At 48.2% G+C, this 16,532-nt stretch overlaps 1 protein-coding gene across 1 annotated transcript in view; it reads left to right on the top strand.

The window, feature by feature from the left end:
* ASAP3 (ArfGAP with SH3 domain, ankyrin repeat and PH domain 3) overlaps positions 1–12,122 on the top strand; it is a 64,394-nt gene extending 52,272 nt beyond the window's left edge. Inside the window, exons 18-26 of the mRNA XM_044434879.1 lie at positions 324–409; positions 1,114–1,229; positions 2,108–2,175; positions 3,773–3,880; positions 4,143–4,371; positions 4,747–5,029; positions 5,716–5,878; positions 6,821–6,943; positions 7,934–12,122. Coding sequence (XP_044290814.1) covers positions 324–409; positions 1,114–1,229; positions 2,108–2,175; positions 3,773–3,880; positions 4,143–4,371; positions 4,747–5,029; positions 5,716–5,878; positions 6,821–6,943; positions 7,934–8,008 — 1,251 coding nt within the window. The 3' untranslated portion in view covers positions 8,009–12,122. The remainder of the gene's footprint in view (positions 1–323; positions 410–1,113; positions 1,230–2,107; positions 2,176–3,772; positions 3,881–4,142; positions 4,372–4,746; positions 5,030–5,715; positions 5,879–6,820; positions 6,944–7,933) is intronic.
* The last annotated feature ends 4,410 nt before the right edge of the window (positions 12,123–16,532 follow it).

Below are 16,532 nucleotides of genomic sequence, written 5' to 3'. Positions count from 1 at the left end.
CCAAAATTGCAGGTTGGACTCACTCGCCACTTGAGTTTGGCTGGTTCCAAACAACGAGCCCTAGAGAAACAGCCCTTTGTCCTTTCTGGCACATCCTTCCTCCCCCACCCCTTCTCCTGGTCGAGGTTTTCACCCTTGTCCCCCATGGCAGCATCGATCTTACTGGAAGACAAGTGGCCTGTTATTCAAGGAGGTAACAGGAATCCCTCCTTCAAGCTCACGGCCATGCTGTGCGCGCTCATTGCACATGTCGGCCATGCTGAGTCCTTCCAAGCCAGGCTTGCTGAGTGCTGCTTCTCTCCCCAACACCCCTCTCCTCCTAGGAACCAGGCGAACTGGCTCTCCATTTGGCTGTACGGTACGCCAACAAAACCTCACTCCCCCTGGTGGACTTCATTATTCAGAATGGGTAAGCCCTGCTTGCGGGGAGGGCGGGCTTAGCTCTCCATCCCCATGCACGTACATGCACGCGCGTCCTTTTACCCAGGATGCCAGAATTCTGCCCATAGAATTCTGCACTCAGATTCAGTGAAGCCTAATAGCCAACCCAGGGGACAGCTGAATCGAACGGGGTCCACTGAGAAACAGGTGGGGTGGTGCAGGCTTGCTTCAGAGACACCTGGAGTTTGCAAACATACAAAACGTCTCTAAGAAGAAACAGGGCAGCTCTTGCACACAAGGAAACCAGCCAGGTGAGGACTGGGCATGCTCAGTAGCCGCAGAAGGTCGCTGCTGAAAATGCAAAATGGAGGAGGTAGAAGGCCGAGAGAGCTGAATGCCCTGTTTGAAAGAAATGGGTGCCTGGAACCCTGAGCAAGAGCACTTTTGTAAGGAGGTGACGTGGCTTGCATCATCATCATCATCATAGTAGTTGTTGTTGTAGGTCCAACATTTGTAAACAGATTGCTTACTGCAAGCTTTGGAATATTCCACTAGTTTGGCCTTTTTCATAATTATTAAGGAAAGGGGTGCATGGCAGAAAAGACAAATTAAGGGGAGAAATGGGTACGGGGAGGTTTATTAGCTCTCCCTCGCAGCCACGAGAGCAGAGATACTTCCTGTTAAAAATGAAAGCTGGGGTTTCCTTTTTCTTCCTCCTTTGCCTGCCTGCAGAGGAAACCTGGACAGGCCCACGCCGGAGGGGAATACAGCCCTGCATTATGCAGCCCAGTACAATCAGCCCAACTGCATCAAGCTGCTGCTAAAAGGGAAGGCCGCAACCAGTGCTGGTAAGCAGCCCTGTGGCTGGGAGTCGAGGGGAAATGGCCTGTTGTAGGAGAGGCTGGCACCTCGTGCGTCAGTGAGGAACCACATCCATTGCAGCCCTTCCCCTCGGGTTTATGGGAGTTACCCATAGTGCCGAGCACCAGCCCCCAAATTAAATTAGATTCAAATTCAATATGGCGGAAAATAAAAGCTGTGGAGTCACCAGCCCCTCATGGGTAGCAGTAGCATAAATGTCAGTAGTAGGGGTTCTCAGAGAAAACAGAAATGGTTTTTAATGAGTTCAGATTTCTGTGAATCAGGCGATTAGCATTTATCTGCATTACTAACCAGTATACACCTGTGCAAAAGCACACGTGTTAAATGTGTAATTCATACTATGTAATGAACATTTGTGCACCTGACCACTTGCACTAATGTAAATTAGTGGAAGCAGAATGAAATTCTAGTAGAAAAAGGAAATAGATTTCTGGCAATGAGCAGATAAGATAGGACACCTGACAATCTGTGAAACACGGACAGAATGGATTTAAGAAAAACTACACTCCTAGTCAGTAGTATGAGAAGTGGACATGCCTAAGGCTTGTCATCTAAGACTTTTCAGACTGTTTATTTTAAGGCCATTCTCCCAAAGATCAGCCTTCCCCAGCCTGGTGTCCTTCAGAGGAGTTGCACATTCCTTCCCGGTGGCCCCAGGTAGCGTGGCCAGCGGCGAGGAGCAGAGGAAGTTACAGCCCAAAACATTTGAATGGGATCGGGCTGGGGAAGGCTGCCTAAGTTGCCGTGAGTCTGCAAACTGCCTTAGGTCGTGCTTGGGGAGACTCGAGCATTGCTCCCCACAACCCTTCCTTCAGGCCTGATCAGTATTTGTTGTCCCTTGTAGTCAACAGCGCTGGAGAAACACCCCTGGATGTGGCGAGAAGGTACAAACACGTGGAATGCGAAGACCTGGTAGGTGGGTGTGCCAGTGATGGTCACTGACAGCCCGTTTAGTCCCTTGGTTGGAGCGTCAGGCTAAGAGCAGGAAGCCCTGGGGCCAAATTCTCTCCGGCTGTGAAGTTCTGAGACCTTGGGCCAGTCAGTGCCTCTCTCTTTGACCTAACTCGGGATTTCTTGAGTGCTGTTATAGAAGCGGAGCTGCATATATTGCGCTGAGTTCTTTGGAAGAAAGATAAAAGACATTGAGTAAATAAATCCGTAGGAGACAAGGGCTTGGATTCAGAGTAGGGAGCAGAAAGAAATTCACCTAGTTTGCATTTTAAAGTGACTTTACTCAGTTTTACCTTTTTCTAACCACTAAGTGAAGCAGAACCGTTACCTTTTCCCATTGGCACTTCTCCAAATTTTGGAATGGAGTCTTCCAATGCAGGAAAATGGGTACAAAATGGAACATACTGGGGAAATGATTTTCAAAAATCCATTATAGCCAAAAGAATTACTTGCAAAGACTGTTAACATTAAGCCAAAGTGTTGATATTAAGAGAAACATGCACAAAATGTTTATGAATAGTTCCTTTAAGGATAAACCCTTTTCATCACTCTCTAATCCAACCTTAGCCCTACTTAGAGAAGACCAATTCAGATTGATAGGAATTAAACTGGCCGGGATCAACTTGGGTTCTGTGAATTTGGAGGGGTGGAGTGCGCCCTCATTTCTGCCGCAGAGAGCTGCATTTCTGCACTGGGCTCAGCGAAGCGGCCTCCCTCCTCTGCCTGCTCGCGGGGCTTCTATGCTAAACACAGAAGAGTGATGGAGCATTGCATCCTTCCTCTCCCAGCCCCCTTGCTCACCTCCATGCACTTCCTTGTCACCTCTAGCAATAGGTGAGTGCTTAAAAGCAACGCCTTTGCCCCAGCAGTGGCACCTGCTCCTCAGAGACGTGTGCCTGGCACCAGCTCTTTCTTTGTTTCAGCGCCAGGCCAAGACCTATTTATTTGCCCTGCATTTTAATGGTTTAGGATGCTTTTACTGTATATTTTTATATAGGTGGTACATTATGATTCAAGTGCTGTTCTCAATTTAGCTGTTCAGTTTTATTCTCTGTAAGTTGTCGAGAGATCCTGCCTGGATATCGATGGGATGCAAATGTCTTAAAGAAAGAAAATAAATCAAGCAAGCAAGCTGGTTTTCTAATAGATGGTTCCACTCTTCAGTGGATACTTAACAACAGAGAATGCCATTTTTGCATCTTTAAAAATGACATTAGATGTAGATGGTGACCCAGAAACTTGGGTCTAAATCCCCACACTGCTCTGAAATCTGTGCATGCCCAGGCGAGACAAGATTGGTACACAGCTGTTCAGCACCTAGGAATGAGTGAGAGTTACATGAATGTATAAACTTCATGAATGCTCACGAATTGACTGGTTTCTTCCATGGCTTGGATAGAACAACTTGGAATTACTTAGAGCTGAGACCCACGGTGTTCGCGGAGGGCTGACTTCCTAGCAGGCCTGTGCAGGCAGCCCTGGCTTTTGGGAGAGGCAGACAAGACCCCCTGCGTGCCGATCTGACAGTGGGGACCTTTCTTCTGTCCTTGTGTTACAGCTGGAGCAGGCGCAGGCAGGAAAGCTGGCCCCACAGTTCCACGTGGAGTACGACTGGGAAGGCTCACAGGAGTTGTCTTACGACAGTGAAGATGAGCTGGATGAAAAGGTGCTGCTTCAGGAGCGTCTGTGGATGCGCAGGCATGCTGTTGCCTTGTTCCTTCTCACCTGTCGGGAGCTGAGTTTCCCCTTGTTTGTCTCAGCCAAGCCCTCACAACTTAGACCTGGTTCTCTGGGGATGGCTTGGGTGGAGCAGGAGTGGCAGGCCTGGGCTTGGATAGGCTGAAATTGAAGGTGGGAGTGGCAAAGCAGAGGTGAAAGGCTGGGTTTTCTGGGAAGCTGAAGAGTGGCTTCGATGCTTCCTCTGGCAGGTGAGCCCACTTCAGCGATCCTTCGGATCCTCGCCATCCCCCACCACGGGCCAGCCGGCCCCTTTCCCCCCAAGCAGATGGAGCTGCACAGGCATGGACATCAGCAACAAGACCTACGAGACCATCCTGGCCCCCGTGCGGCCCGGCTTGAGGAGCTCCAACAGCGAGGAGGGGCCCCCACCGCTGCCGATCAAGAACCCCACCAGAGGGAGTGCCAAGACAAAGCCAGGTCAGCAAATGGCCGTGGGCAATCCAGGGCACGGAAATGCATCTCATGGGGGAGGGGGGGCTGTTGGGTTCTTCCCGATGGCTAGCCAAGGCTGCTAGCATTTGGGATACCTGGGATGAGCAGAGTCCGGCAGTTTCCTTTTGTGAAAACGTGTGTACTGGAGCTCCGTCCATGCAAGAAGCTGCGTTTTAGGCTCAGCCAGGCCTTACATCCCATGATGTCTTCCATACATGCTGTGATCTTTGCCTGGACCCTTTTGGCTACCTCCTCCTGACATCACCTGTGTAAGCCACGCAGCTCGACTTCCCACCTGAATGAAGATTTTCCCATGGCTTTCCATGATTTTTCCACCGTTTTTTTCCCATTGCTTTCCAGACTCCTCCGAGTCCTTGTCCCCGTCTCCAGACATCTCCGGCGTACTGGACAGCCGGCACTCGTCTACTTCCAGCGTTCCTGGCACCCTGGATGGTGGCACACCCCGGCAGTCACTGAGTTTCCGGAACTCTGTGGAAGTCAGAGGCACAGCCTACTGGGAAACCTGCTCTGAAAGGGACCTCGTGTCCCAGCGGAGGAGGTCGGAGCCCAGTCACACGGCGGTGCTGCAGCCCTCTCCGGGGACCTCTCCCGAGCAGGGGCAAGCGATGCCAGTCAAGTTCAGGTGAGCCGAGGCACGGGGCTCCAGAGGCAGGCCCCCTGGCAGTGACAGCTCCCTCTGGACATGGCCTGCACGCATTGCTTGAGGAGCGAAAGGCAGCTTTACCTCTGAGCCGAACCATCCAGAATGTGGCTCCTTTTCTTTTTTCAGGTCAGGTCCATCAAGCCAGGTCCTTTGTAAACGCCTGGTGGCCAAATGTTCATTTAAGGCCATTCCTCACATCCGTCTCACAACACAACACCCCACGGCAACAGTAACTTCCGTGCCAGTTTTCTTCCCAGTACGTTCCATGGCACATGGTTCCAGCAGTAATATGAATTCATACAACAGCCCTGGAAGATACATTGAGCAAATTTCCATTTTCCAGTGCGAGGCAGCAGCGTCCAGCGAGCGCACGGTCTGTCAGAGGGCGCATGGCTGGACTCTTGCCCCCAGTGCTCGGAGTGGATGAAAGCTTTCCAGGGCATTGCGGTGCTGTGTCGCACTCGGGCACATTCCTGGCATTACTGGTCCTGAGTGGCACTGCTTGCGTGCCTTGTGTGTTACACAAGCAAATGCAGAAGCGAGGTGGAAAAAACCGGGGCAGCTGGTAGCTTTGAAAGTTTCAATCTTGTGCGTAGGAGAAGCAGCTAAAGAAGGCCTCTCCCACCACGGCGATGGCTTCTAAGCTGCTTTTTCTTCATTTGCAGTTCAGAAAGCACCCGATCCTACCGGCGGATCAGTAGCGGTTCAGGGGGCAAATCTCCTGGCACTCCGCTTTCCCCAGGATCCGTTTTCCCAGAAGAACTGCCTTCCGGCAAGGCTCCGGTACTGCTGCAAAACCCTGTGCCGATGCCAAGAAGATTTGCTCCGGTGAGTCTGGGGAGATGCAGTGGTCCGTCCTTGTTGCATTTGAACAGGCTCGGGCATGGTTGCCGTCTCCTTTGTACCTAAGCCTTGGAGAGCAGGGTGTGTTTGTTAAATTTCTGTGCTGCTTAACTGGCAAATGCTTATAATCATTAAAAAAGACGTGTGTGAAAGCACAGATGACCCTTGGAAGAACAGCAGTAAGCAGCCTTACTATTCTTCTCACCTTCTGCTTGTCAGTAGTCAGATTGTGAGGCCAGTAGTAAACATGAATGGTTTTCAGTCTCGGAGCAGCAAGTTTAGACAGCTGTGCTTGTCAGGAACAACATCTGGAACGTTCCTAAAAGCTCAAGGCCCCCACCTGGAGCCAGGTGCAAAGCCACGCTAGGGCATCCTCTGGAGGAGCATAGGTACCTCTGAACATGTGCTTAGCTCAGCAGCTTGTTCTCAGTATCAGAACTGATCTCACCATCCTCTTGTGGGAAAAACTGCTCCTGGTTCTCACCACAATTGTTCTTCTGTCTTAGCAACCTGGTTTAGAAGGAGAGTGGGTGTCGCTGCTGCAGTTCCTACATAACTGGTGTTCGGAAACCCTGGACCATTTTTTGCAAATCACCTAGAGATTTACAAGCAGGTCCTGCCTGCTTTTTGCTGGCCCGTGCAAGACCCTTGTGTCCTCATGGTACTGAATGGGTAGAATAAAATGCAGAAGCAGGGTGTGGACAATTTATGCAGTGGGGAAGTAACTCTGTGATTCGCTGAGAATAGAAACTTTGCAGGAGAGCCACCTCTGGTTTGCTTTTCTATTTGGGCTTCATGGCATGCTTGTTTCCCATCCACCATGTAAGTTCCTTCGTCCTCAAACCAGCTGGTGATGCCCTGCCTGGTTAACCACAGAAGAGATTGGGAACTGTCTGTGGAACTGATGAGGACTTTTGGCTTTGGCAGGCCAAGGGACGGCCCAAGAGAGTGATGGCTTTGGTCGACTGTAAAGGGGACAAGGCCCGTGAGCTGACTTTTGCCAAGGGTGAAGTGATTGTGGTTACACGGGAAGAGGATGAGCAGAGCTGGGTGAGTGTTGCTGCTTCCTCTTGGGACCAAGGGGGAAAGCACTTTTCCTTCTAGCTTATTTTGCTTATTTACATATTATGTTATGTTGCTTCCCATCTGAACAGCTTTCAGAGCAGTGAGAGAGAAAAGGAGTAAAACATCACATTAAAAGAGGAAAACTGTTAACAAACTAACCAACCAGAAATGAGTGAATGGTCAGGCAATAAAGCATCTTGAAACAGAGATGTTTTCAGGAGACTCCGGAAACAAGACAATGCTGGTGAAAGACACAGTGACTGAAAATCCAGAGAGATGCTGGAGAGTTTTTATATTAACAAAACTAGAAATATTAGATGGTGTACTGAGTGGAAAATGTCAGTAGAAGCCACACTGGGCAACTTTGCTGAGTAATTTTAAGAAGGTACCCTGAGAAAATCAACTAACATTCTCAAATTACTGTCCAGGTCTCTCTCTGCAGTGTAGGGTTTCCTACAGAGGGTATCCCAGATGAGAACAAGAATATCAGAGGAGCTCTGACATACCAAATTAAACTAGAAGGGATATATGCTGTGAAATGAATAGTTTTCATGGAATAATCCTATTGTGAGGAATGTTATTGGAGCAAATAGAGGAGAACCAGAAAAAAGATCCTACCAGTCATAATGATGGGTTTTGATGCCATCCTGGATCTCCTGCTCCTATTTTTTTCCCTCCCAATGTGGACAAAAATTTTAAAGATGGAGCAGAAGTCTTGAGCAGCTGCAAGATTGGGGTGGTTCCTCTTCCAACTCTAGTCTTTTCCCATGGGAAAAAGCAGCCGGAGACCTGATTTAGTTAGCCATCTACTGCAGGAGAAGGCATCCCAGTGGCCACCAGATGCTTTGGACTACAACTCCTAGCCCCTATGGCCAGTAGGATGGGAGTTGCAGTCCAAAATATCCAGGAAGGCAACTGGATGTCTGTTACTTTTTGTGTGTCTGACCTTGCTCACCTGCTCGTTCCATGTTCCAGGCTGGTTTCATTGAAGGAGACGGCACGCGGACAGGGGTGTTCCCTTCTAGCTTCGTACACCCTTTGCAAGACTGATGGGACCTTTGGTACGTGTCCTGGGGAGATGCACCAGCTGGAGAAGAACCAGAACCAGACGCAGACAGAATGCCGTGCTTGCTGCAACTGTGCAAAGCTGGCCATTCTGCCTAGGATGTGATCCACTTAATCAATTCCATGATGTTGTCGCTGGTAGGAAGCCTTTGGGATTGAGATTTGGCAGTTCTTTGAAGCCGGAGGGATAATGGAATCCCCTGAAAGGGAGTCGCCCCCTCTACCACTGTTGCTTGGCTGGGCATCTTTGCTTCCCTTTAATGTCAATTAAGCCAGCCTAGTGATCGCTACATTCTCCTCATTTGATGCAGAGGTTCCATTAGCGCAAAGTCACCCTGTCCACTGTTTGATCTCTTGCTTAAAAGCATCTGCCATTTGGCAAATTCTTTGCGTGTGCTATGCAAAGCTGTGGAATGGATCCGTGTCCCTACCAGCACGGTTTTATTTCAGGCCATCCTCAGTTGCCGTTGCAATGGCCACGAGGGATGGGGACCTGCTTTAGCAAACAAAAAGAAAATGCACAGGCAACGCATGCTGGCGATGTTGAAAACTAAGGCGGCCTTTGGCAGGGCTTCAGAATGGGGCAGAATGCACTTCCTGCCCCAGCCCTGCGGTCCCGTTGCCTGCTTGTCCTGGCCCTGTGGAGGTCAGGGAACCCTCTTTCTGAACCCTCTCATCCCCCTGAAGAACCTTTGCAGGTCTGCTGTGCAGCACCTCCATGTTGCAGGGGATTCTGGGACTGTCATCTGGCCCCAGGCAGCCAAGGCTTCTGTTCGAGGCGAACGAAGGTGCCGTCCGGACACTTGCCTCTCTCTCGCGAGGCGTTGCTGAAGAGGTGAAGTGGGCTGCTTCAGGCAGTAGAACTGGGGCACCTTTCAGAGGTGTTCTCTCAGGGTGGGCATGACTTGAAACAAGAAGGCAGGTGGAGAGAGGAATTGTTGTCTGGCTGGTACAACAAGACTCTTTGGAAAGTTGGCCTTAGTGGGGGAATGCGGGGCAGGTAGGGACCATCTGATGCTTCACTCCAGGGAGCAAAATATCTCGGGCTGGCACTGCCAAGTATGTCTGCCGTCACACCATCCAGGTACCCCCCCAGCAATAAATACACTGCAATACACACGCCCTCCTTTTTAATTCAGTCAGGAGGGCTTGCATCCAGTTTGAGCAACTTGGGTTCAGATCCCATTGAAAGCAAGGGAAGAAGCTGATCCATGGCTTCATTCTGCTTAAAAACAGTGGGTTTTAAGTGCAACCAAGTAAGTTCCAATCCAACACTTTGCTTTTAGGATGGTGCAGCCAGTTTGGAATGTGCTCTTGGAGGGGTACAAATGCACTTTCTGTCATGTCAAGCTCTTTAAAGCCGGTCCTGGGTGCCTGCCAAGTTTGAGCCAGAAGTTGTGGGCAATGCCAACTGGCTTACCTCAGTGATGGCAGCAAAACATTTCTTCTCAGTCCATTACCAGAGTAGATTTGTAACTATTTTGAAAATGCCTCTCCTCTCCTCTCCTCTCCTCTCCTCTCCTCTCCTCTCCTCTCCTCTCCTCTCCTAACAGTGAATGCATACATGCACCAAAGTGCATCCTTCACTTTTAAACAGTTTGGAAAGCACAAGTACCTGGCTCGAGGCAGCATTCAGCTTGCTGGCATGTCTATTTGTCATGCACTTTCTAAACCTCTCCTCTAGGCACGGGCAAAGAGGTTGCAGCAGCCTTTTTTTCAGCCCAATGCCTCCCCGCTCCGATTTGCCCATCTGTTTTTACTTGTTTTAAACAGAAAAGATTTCATCATGCATATTTCCCTTTCTTCCCCTGGTGTGTGGAGAGTTCAGGGGCATCTCTTGTGAGAGTCAGTTTCCTTTCCAAGCGAAGCACCCTGTCGATTTGGTTGCCACTTGCAAAATCGGAGTCCAGCCCAGTGACCAGGGGACAGATGGTCAGGGACCTGCTCTGGGCCCACTGCCCAGAGCCCCAGGCACGCTTCTCTCCGGCACGGGAACCTGCTGCCCCCTTCTCTAGCCCAGACAAGGATGGTGCTGAGGCAGAGAAGCAAGATACGCTTGTGCCCACTCGCCCACTGGCCGCCTGTCTGCCAAGCCAGCGGGGTAGCAAGGCCAGGAGCAAGATGTTGCTGGTGAAAAGGGGGGTGCATTGAGGGAAGGATCCCATGCAGGGCGTCTTGCCCAAGGAGCCCCACAAACCAGGAGCCAGCCCTGGGAAGGATGAGTAATGAGCGCCCTGTCTGTTCCAAAACAGCACCCAGCCGGGCTCAGGTGTCAGGTGATTTAAGCCAGAGGTGAGCTACCTGTGACCCTCCAGATACTCTGCTCTGCACCTCCCCCCCCATCAGCCCCTGCTCAAAAGCTGAGGGTTGATGGGAGATGTAGGGCAACCATTTTGCAGGGCTTCCATGATACAAACAAGCAAAGGCTGCTTTTCGGGTCTGTTGCTGAGCAGTGATACCCACCAGAACCAAATGCATCGAGTTTCCGCAGGTCCGCTGCTTGCTGGTGCCGCTCGCTTTCAGGAAAGCAAAGCACATTTCCAGCAGCGTGAATAGAACGGGTTTTGAAAAGGCCAGCCGCTCTGTAAGGATTGTGCACTTAATCAGACCTGCCCCTCCATCTCCAGAAAGTAAGGACCTGGCGGCCACAGGTAGAGTGCCGCTTGCTGTGTCCACATCCTTCTGCTTTGTTAGAAGCACAACATATATGTGGAACTTAGTGACACAAGATAGAGGAGAAAATAGCCGTCCATGCAAGGCAGGCTTGCTAATTTCTTAAAAAAAAAAAGAAAAAAAAACACTGCCCAAACACTTGAATTATAGTGATACTGGCAATAACTAGAAGGGGTTATTGGAAAACTTGTTTATATGTTGAAAGGAAGATACATGTTTGCAGGACACAGCGTGACCTGGCATTGAAGACGGCATCTGGTACTGAGAAAATCCAAGCTCCACCTTGTATAAACCTTAAAGAAATTAGCACATTTTGCATGCAGTGCTGGTTTCGGCTAATCCATATGAGGGCAAATTTTGTACAGATCCTCCACCTCAGCTTCTGAGTGCTTTTCAGGTACTGCCCACATTTGCAAGAATATCTGTGCAGCCTTAAGGACTAGAAACTTGATACATTTGTTGTTTCCATGTTTGTAGGTGTGAGATTTTGCAGGGTGTTGAAATTTTAACTAGCACAAAATGGGATGCCTAAATGTTCTGTCAACTTGATGTTTCCTTGTCTTAAATCAACAAAAAAACCCTGGCAGCTGGCCAACAGGGAAAGGAAAACTCCCTGATTGTCAAATACACACAAACGGTACACCCTAGTGGCATCTTCAAAGACTGCAACAGAAACCTTGCCTAGAGCTGACTGCATCACATGTATGAATGTGTCGTCTTAGTTGGGATTTATGTGCAAATACATAAATACTAAAGCTGCAATACGTGCAGAACAATCCTATTAATGTTTACTTAGGAATTGTGGATTGCATTCAATGGGTCTTGGGCCTGAGCATCTTTTGGGAGCCCAGTAAAAACTTGTATGCAGACCCCCTCCCTCGCCTGCACAACAGCCCAGCTCCATGCATACCATCTCACGAGTCAGGACAGAAACGTTTCTATTTTCCGAAATAGAATTACACATTATGCCTGGAATTACACCATTGCCACAAACGGGGGATTTTCTGGCTTGCATGCCCCTGAACTCTTCTCCTCTTGTTATTATGAGAACACAAAGCCTTAGACTTGAAGACAAGTCCTACAAACTTTGCTGATTGTGCTGGGACTTTTGAGGTGTTCCTGGTCAGGGTATTTCTTGAGCCAGGCTCCAGCAAGGCCTCGTCAGTCCTGAAACTCTGGCGGGTCGGTTGGTGTCTGTCTGCTTTTTGTTTAAGCTCATTACGTTTCAGGCTGCTTGGTGTCTATTTATAGCTAGCCTTGTATGTGCATGTACATGCAAGAGAGCGAGACTGGACCAGTCTGGTGTACGGGGCTTTTTTTGTCATAGAACGCACCGGAAAGGCGTTCCGGCACCATCTTTTGACGGATTTTTCCAAGTGATTGTGAATCGCCCTGTTAGGCGTAGCAGGTCGGCGGCAAAAACAATTAAAATAGTGCATGCGGGCTGTGTGTGTGTCCGCGCTGATTGTGAGGGCGCTGCTCGGCTTGGGGCGCTGCTCGGCTTGGGACCAGCCGTGTGGTCGCGCGCTGAGTGCTTACTGCCGGGGGCGACCATTATGTTTATGTGTGTGTAGAGAGACTGGCTCCATGCAAAAGGTAAATAAGTTCTTTATTTCAAAAAAAGTCGGTGAATTGAAAATCTTTTTTAGTGTAAAAGTGTGGCCCCAAGACGTGAGTTCGGGCACTTTTTTTTTTTTAACAAAAAAAGCACTGCTGGTATATATTTTGAACTAGCATCAGCACCACTGGCTCTCACTGTCCCTGGAATAAGTGCTGCCATTAGGATGGTTTGCTTTTTCCAGCAGCCCCCACCACCTCTGCACATGATGCGCTGGGGCTGGTGGTTCTTGAGAAGGTTATCACATGGGGAAGCACAAATCCATCTGTCCCTCAAACTCCAAATCCCAGTTTAAGTCGGGAAACAAACTTGCTTTATAGTCTGGCCCAGCACCTCGGCATTCAGAATGTTACCTGTCCTGGGCTGGCCCTGTTTCTGGTTTGGCTCCAGCAAATGTCACAAGATCTGGACAATAGGTCCATAGATACAGAACCAGTTTTCAGAAATATATTCAAGAAGGATCTCACTTTTCTCACATAGTCATGGGGTTGTAGTCTGGGCTGTTCTCTCCCCTCGCCATTCTCTGGCTCTCCCAGTAAAATATACCCTCCCCTCCCCTCCCCTCCCCTCCTTTTTGCCCCCTCCGGTGCATAATCTCAGGACCAGCCACTTTGCTTATTTTAGCCTGGAGAAGACTGAGGGATGGCACACTACAGGTACTTGAGAAGCTGTCAGAAAGAGGAAGGACAAGATCTATTCTCGATCACCCCGCAGTGCAGGGCACGGAATAATGGGCTCAAGTTACAAGGAGCCAGATTCCAGCTAGAGATCGGGAAAAACAATCTTGTTCAAGCAGTATGAGATTGAAACCAGTTACCCCAGTAGGTGGTGGGCGCTCCCACACAGAGGCATTTAGGAGGAGGGGGATGGCTTAACTCGGTGTCCTGCAATAGCAGGGGGTTGGACCCAATGGCCTTCTGGCGCCTTTGAACTCTACTATGATTTCCTGGGACTTAAGTGCTGCTGTGTTCAATGGGGTTGACCCCCTGAGTGAGTGTGCTAGGACTTCATCTCCATCAGGAGTAGCTCTGTCATAAAGCTATGGGGACTTAATTGTTCATTCAGAACCGAGCGACCCTGAAATACTTTGCATTACAACAAGGAGGTACAGAATATCGTTGCTGGAAAATTCATTTCCTTTAGCATCTGTGAGGTTTACAGCTAAGTGCAGGGGATACACGAATGTCTGAGAAGCTGGGCGATGGACGCCAGCAGCACCTTCCCTGCTAATGAAGCCCCGGCATGGCATCCCTGTGAACCCTGCCTCTCATTCACTGGTTACAGCAGTTGATTAAATTTTTCATCAGATTTTTTAAAAGGCTGTCTAGAGTTGGCACCCCCTACTGTGTGACAAAAAAAAAAAGTCTTCCCTAAGATTATGGCTGCTGGGACATATTTGTATGTCCTTCTGGCTTCCTTGCATGAGGAAAATGTTCAAGAGCAAGGAATCCTGATCGATGCCTGAGTGACTGTAGCAGATGACTCCTTGTGCCTGCTGATAGAATAATTTTGGCCCATGCCCTGCAAGTCCCGAGTTTGCCACAGCACTTCATTTCAGTGTGTGCTTAATTGTTTACATGTCATTTTGATGAGGATATTCTATTTTCCCACTCAGAGCTGGGGACTCTGCTTTTGTTTTTCTCTTGCAAAAGTGCCTCCCGCTGTATCTCTTGCGCCACCACCCAGCCACCGTGCGCCTCCCAGGACTTACTTGATTTGCAGACTTGCAAGAACGTTGTTTATCTTCAATGAAAGGCGCTGTGTGTGTGTGTGTGTGTGTGTGTGTGTAAGGTGCAACAAAGATTTGAGTTCCACACTTGCTTGTCTAGATGACCATTTCCTCCATCTCTTATGGGCCAATACCACATGATTGCTGCTCTCTGTAAAAATAGCATTTTTTGTTTTTAAGGAAAAAAAGTTGGGAGATATTTTATGTTGAAGATGTTCTCCAAAAATGTTTTTCTTTTGTCTTTCAGTATCTGAGTTTCTAATAAAGTTTTGTTTTTACTATGAAGTGGCAGTAGTGCTATTGCCGTTTTGCTTTGCTCTCATGGATGCATCTTAAATATTTTCATCTTTGCTGGTTTAATAAGGAAAGATCTTCAGCTCTTAATCTAGGCATAAACCTCTCTCTCAAGTAGGGTAGCCACCAACCTCCCAGTCCTCATGATGGCAGCAAAAGAAGGGTTTCTTGGCTGAACCAGCTCATCATTACTTTGGACCTAAGCAATTATACCTAGTTACCTGGGAGTAAGCTGTATTGAAATCAGTGGTGCCAATCTTGTACACGCAGCTCTTAAAATACATTGAGTTCAGCAATGGTTCAATCTGCCTGCAGAACATTTTGCAAGGAAAACTGGATTAGAATCAGAGGAAGGGGTGAAAATTGGCAGAAGAAACATCACTAAGACAGGTGGATGACACTACTGGCAGAAAGCAGCAATGACTTGAAACAAGTCATTTGAAAGCAAAAGAAGAAAATGCAAATGCAGGACTGCAGCTGACTATCAAGAAAACAAAAAAAAATTACAGAACTTTACTTTTAATAATGAGGAAATGGAAATTGTGAAAGATTTCACAGTTTGGCTCAGTCATTGATTCAAAGGGAAATTGCAGCCAAGAAATTCAAAGAAGACCAAGACTTGGAAGGGCAGCAATGAAGGAAGTAGAAAAGATCCATAAGCACAAGGATGTTTTACTGAAGACCAAGCAAGGGTGTCGTGGAGGGGGCCCTCGGGAAGTTGGAGCACCCCCACTTATTTGGGGGCCCTCACGATTGCTGGATTTCTGAAACCAAGACCACTGGCCCTCCGAAGAGCCTTCATTTTGCCACAGTGCCAGTTCTGAATTTAATGGGTTAAGAACAAGGGTGTTTCTCTGACACTTCCCAACCGTTCCTGGGAACTCCCTATCTGGCATGCACATGCGTTTTCAGTGACACTTTCCTTCACGGTCAGCCTCTGCTCTTCAGCAACATGGGCTCAGCGGGCTTTTGCTGTTCCAAAAACTACCTCCCACCCTCCTGCATTCACACCACCCATTTAGACCATTTTTATCCTGCGTTAAGCAGTCCTTATTTCCTCAAATCTTGGGGGACATAGTTTGTCAAGATACTGGGTGTCATTGATGGAGTCAGAGAAGTCCAGTTTGCAGAGTTCCCGGGGAAGAGGAACTGATTGAGCAACCATTCTGGACATTGTGGCTCTGTGAGGCGGGTGGGTGTTTTCTAGCCCTGGAATTATTTGTTAGAAATAATGGCTAAAGTGGAATAAAAGTATCGTAACTGGAGTATATTCACTGGAATGGGAAAAATTAGCCATTGCTTCTGCTAGCCTTAAGTTCCTCTTATTTCGGTTAGGCTACTTTATGCATGATTCAGCGTGGATCCAATGAGAGCACGACGAAGGAGTACTGGAGGTTTTGAAAACTGGGAAGCTCTGGACTCTTGGAGCATCTCCCATGCACAGGGACACACAAAGTTGCAAAGGACACAGAAAATTTAAAGAAACCAAACTGATTGTAAGTCTAGACTGCTGATCTTGGGAGAATACAACTACCTCTGTTTCTATACATGTGGGTACTTAATGCCTGAGTTTCCTCTTTCTCTCTCCCCTCACTGGCCTTTTCCCCCTTCCATGTCATGTTTGTGCATAGGAAGCCTGTGGGCAGGAACTGTCTTATTAATTCCACAGAAGCCACTCTGGGAGCCTTTTGGCTGGAGAGCTGGGTATGAATATAATTTTAAAAATCATTCATAACAAGTAATTTATTATTCTAGAAGCTGTCACTGTTTCACCTCAAAAAGAGGCACACTCATTTTGCATTCATTACTCAACAGATATTCAAGCAAAGTGGAAGAGCTCATTTTTATTTATTTTATTTTATTTATTAAAACATTTTTATGCTGCCCCATCGCCGAAGCCTCGGGGCGGCTTACAACAATAAGTTAAAAATAATTATAACATTAAATTAAAAATAAACATTAAGTTAAAAATACAAAAATACCAACATAAAATAAGCCGCCCTGGCCAGATAAAATCCAATAATATTAACAATTAAAATGCCGCTTAAATAAAAAGGTCTTCGCCTGGCGCCGAAAAACAACGACGGCGCCAGGCGGACCTCTCTGGGTTTTTTTTTTTATGATATAATCCTAGATTGCATTATTTGTTTTATTTGTGGCATTTGTATGACGCCCCATAGCCAAAGATTCTCTGG

Source organism: Varanus komodoensis, unplaced genomic scaffold (assembly GCF_004798865.1).
Source record: "Varanus komodoensis strain SLA01 unplaced genomic scaffold, ASM479886v1 scaffold29_1, whole genome shotgun sequence".
Lineage (NCBI taxonomy): Eukaryota > Metazoa > Chordata > Lepidosauria > Squamata > Varanidae > Varanus > Varanus komodoensis.
Note: the sequence above shows the minus strand (reverse complement) of the source record. Positions and strands in the feature narration are given on the sequence as shown.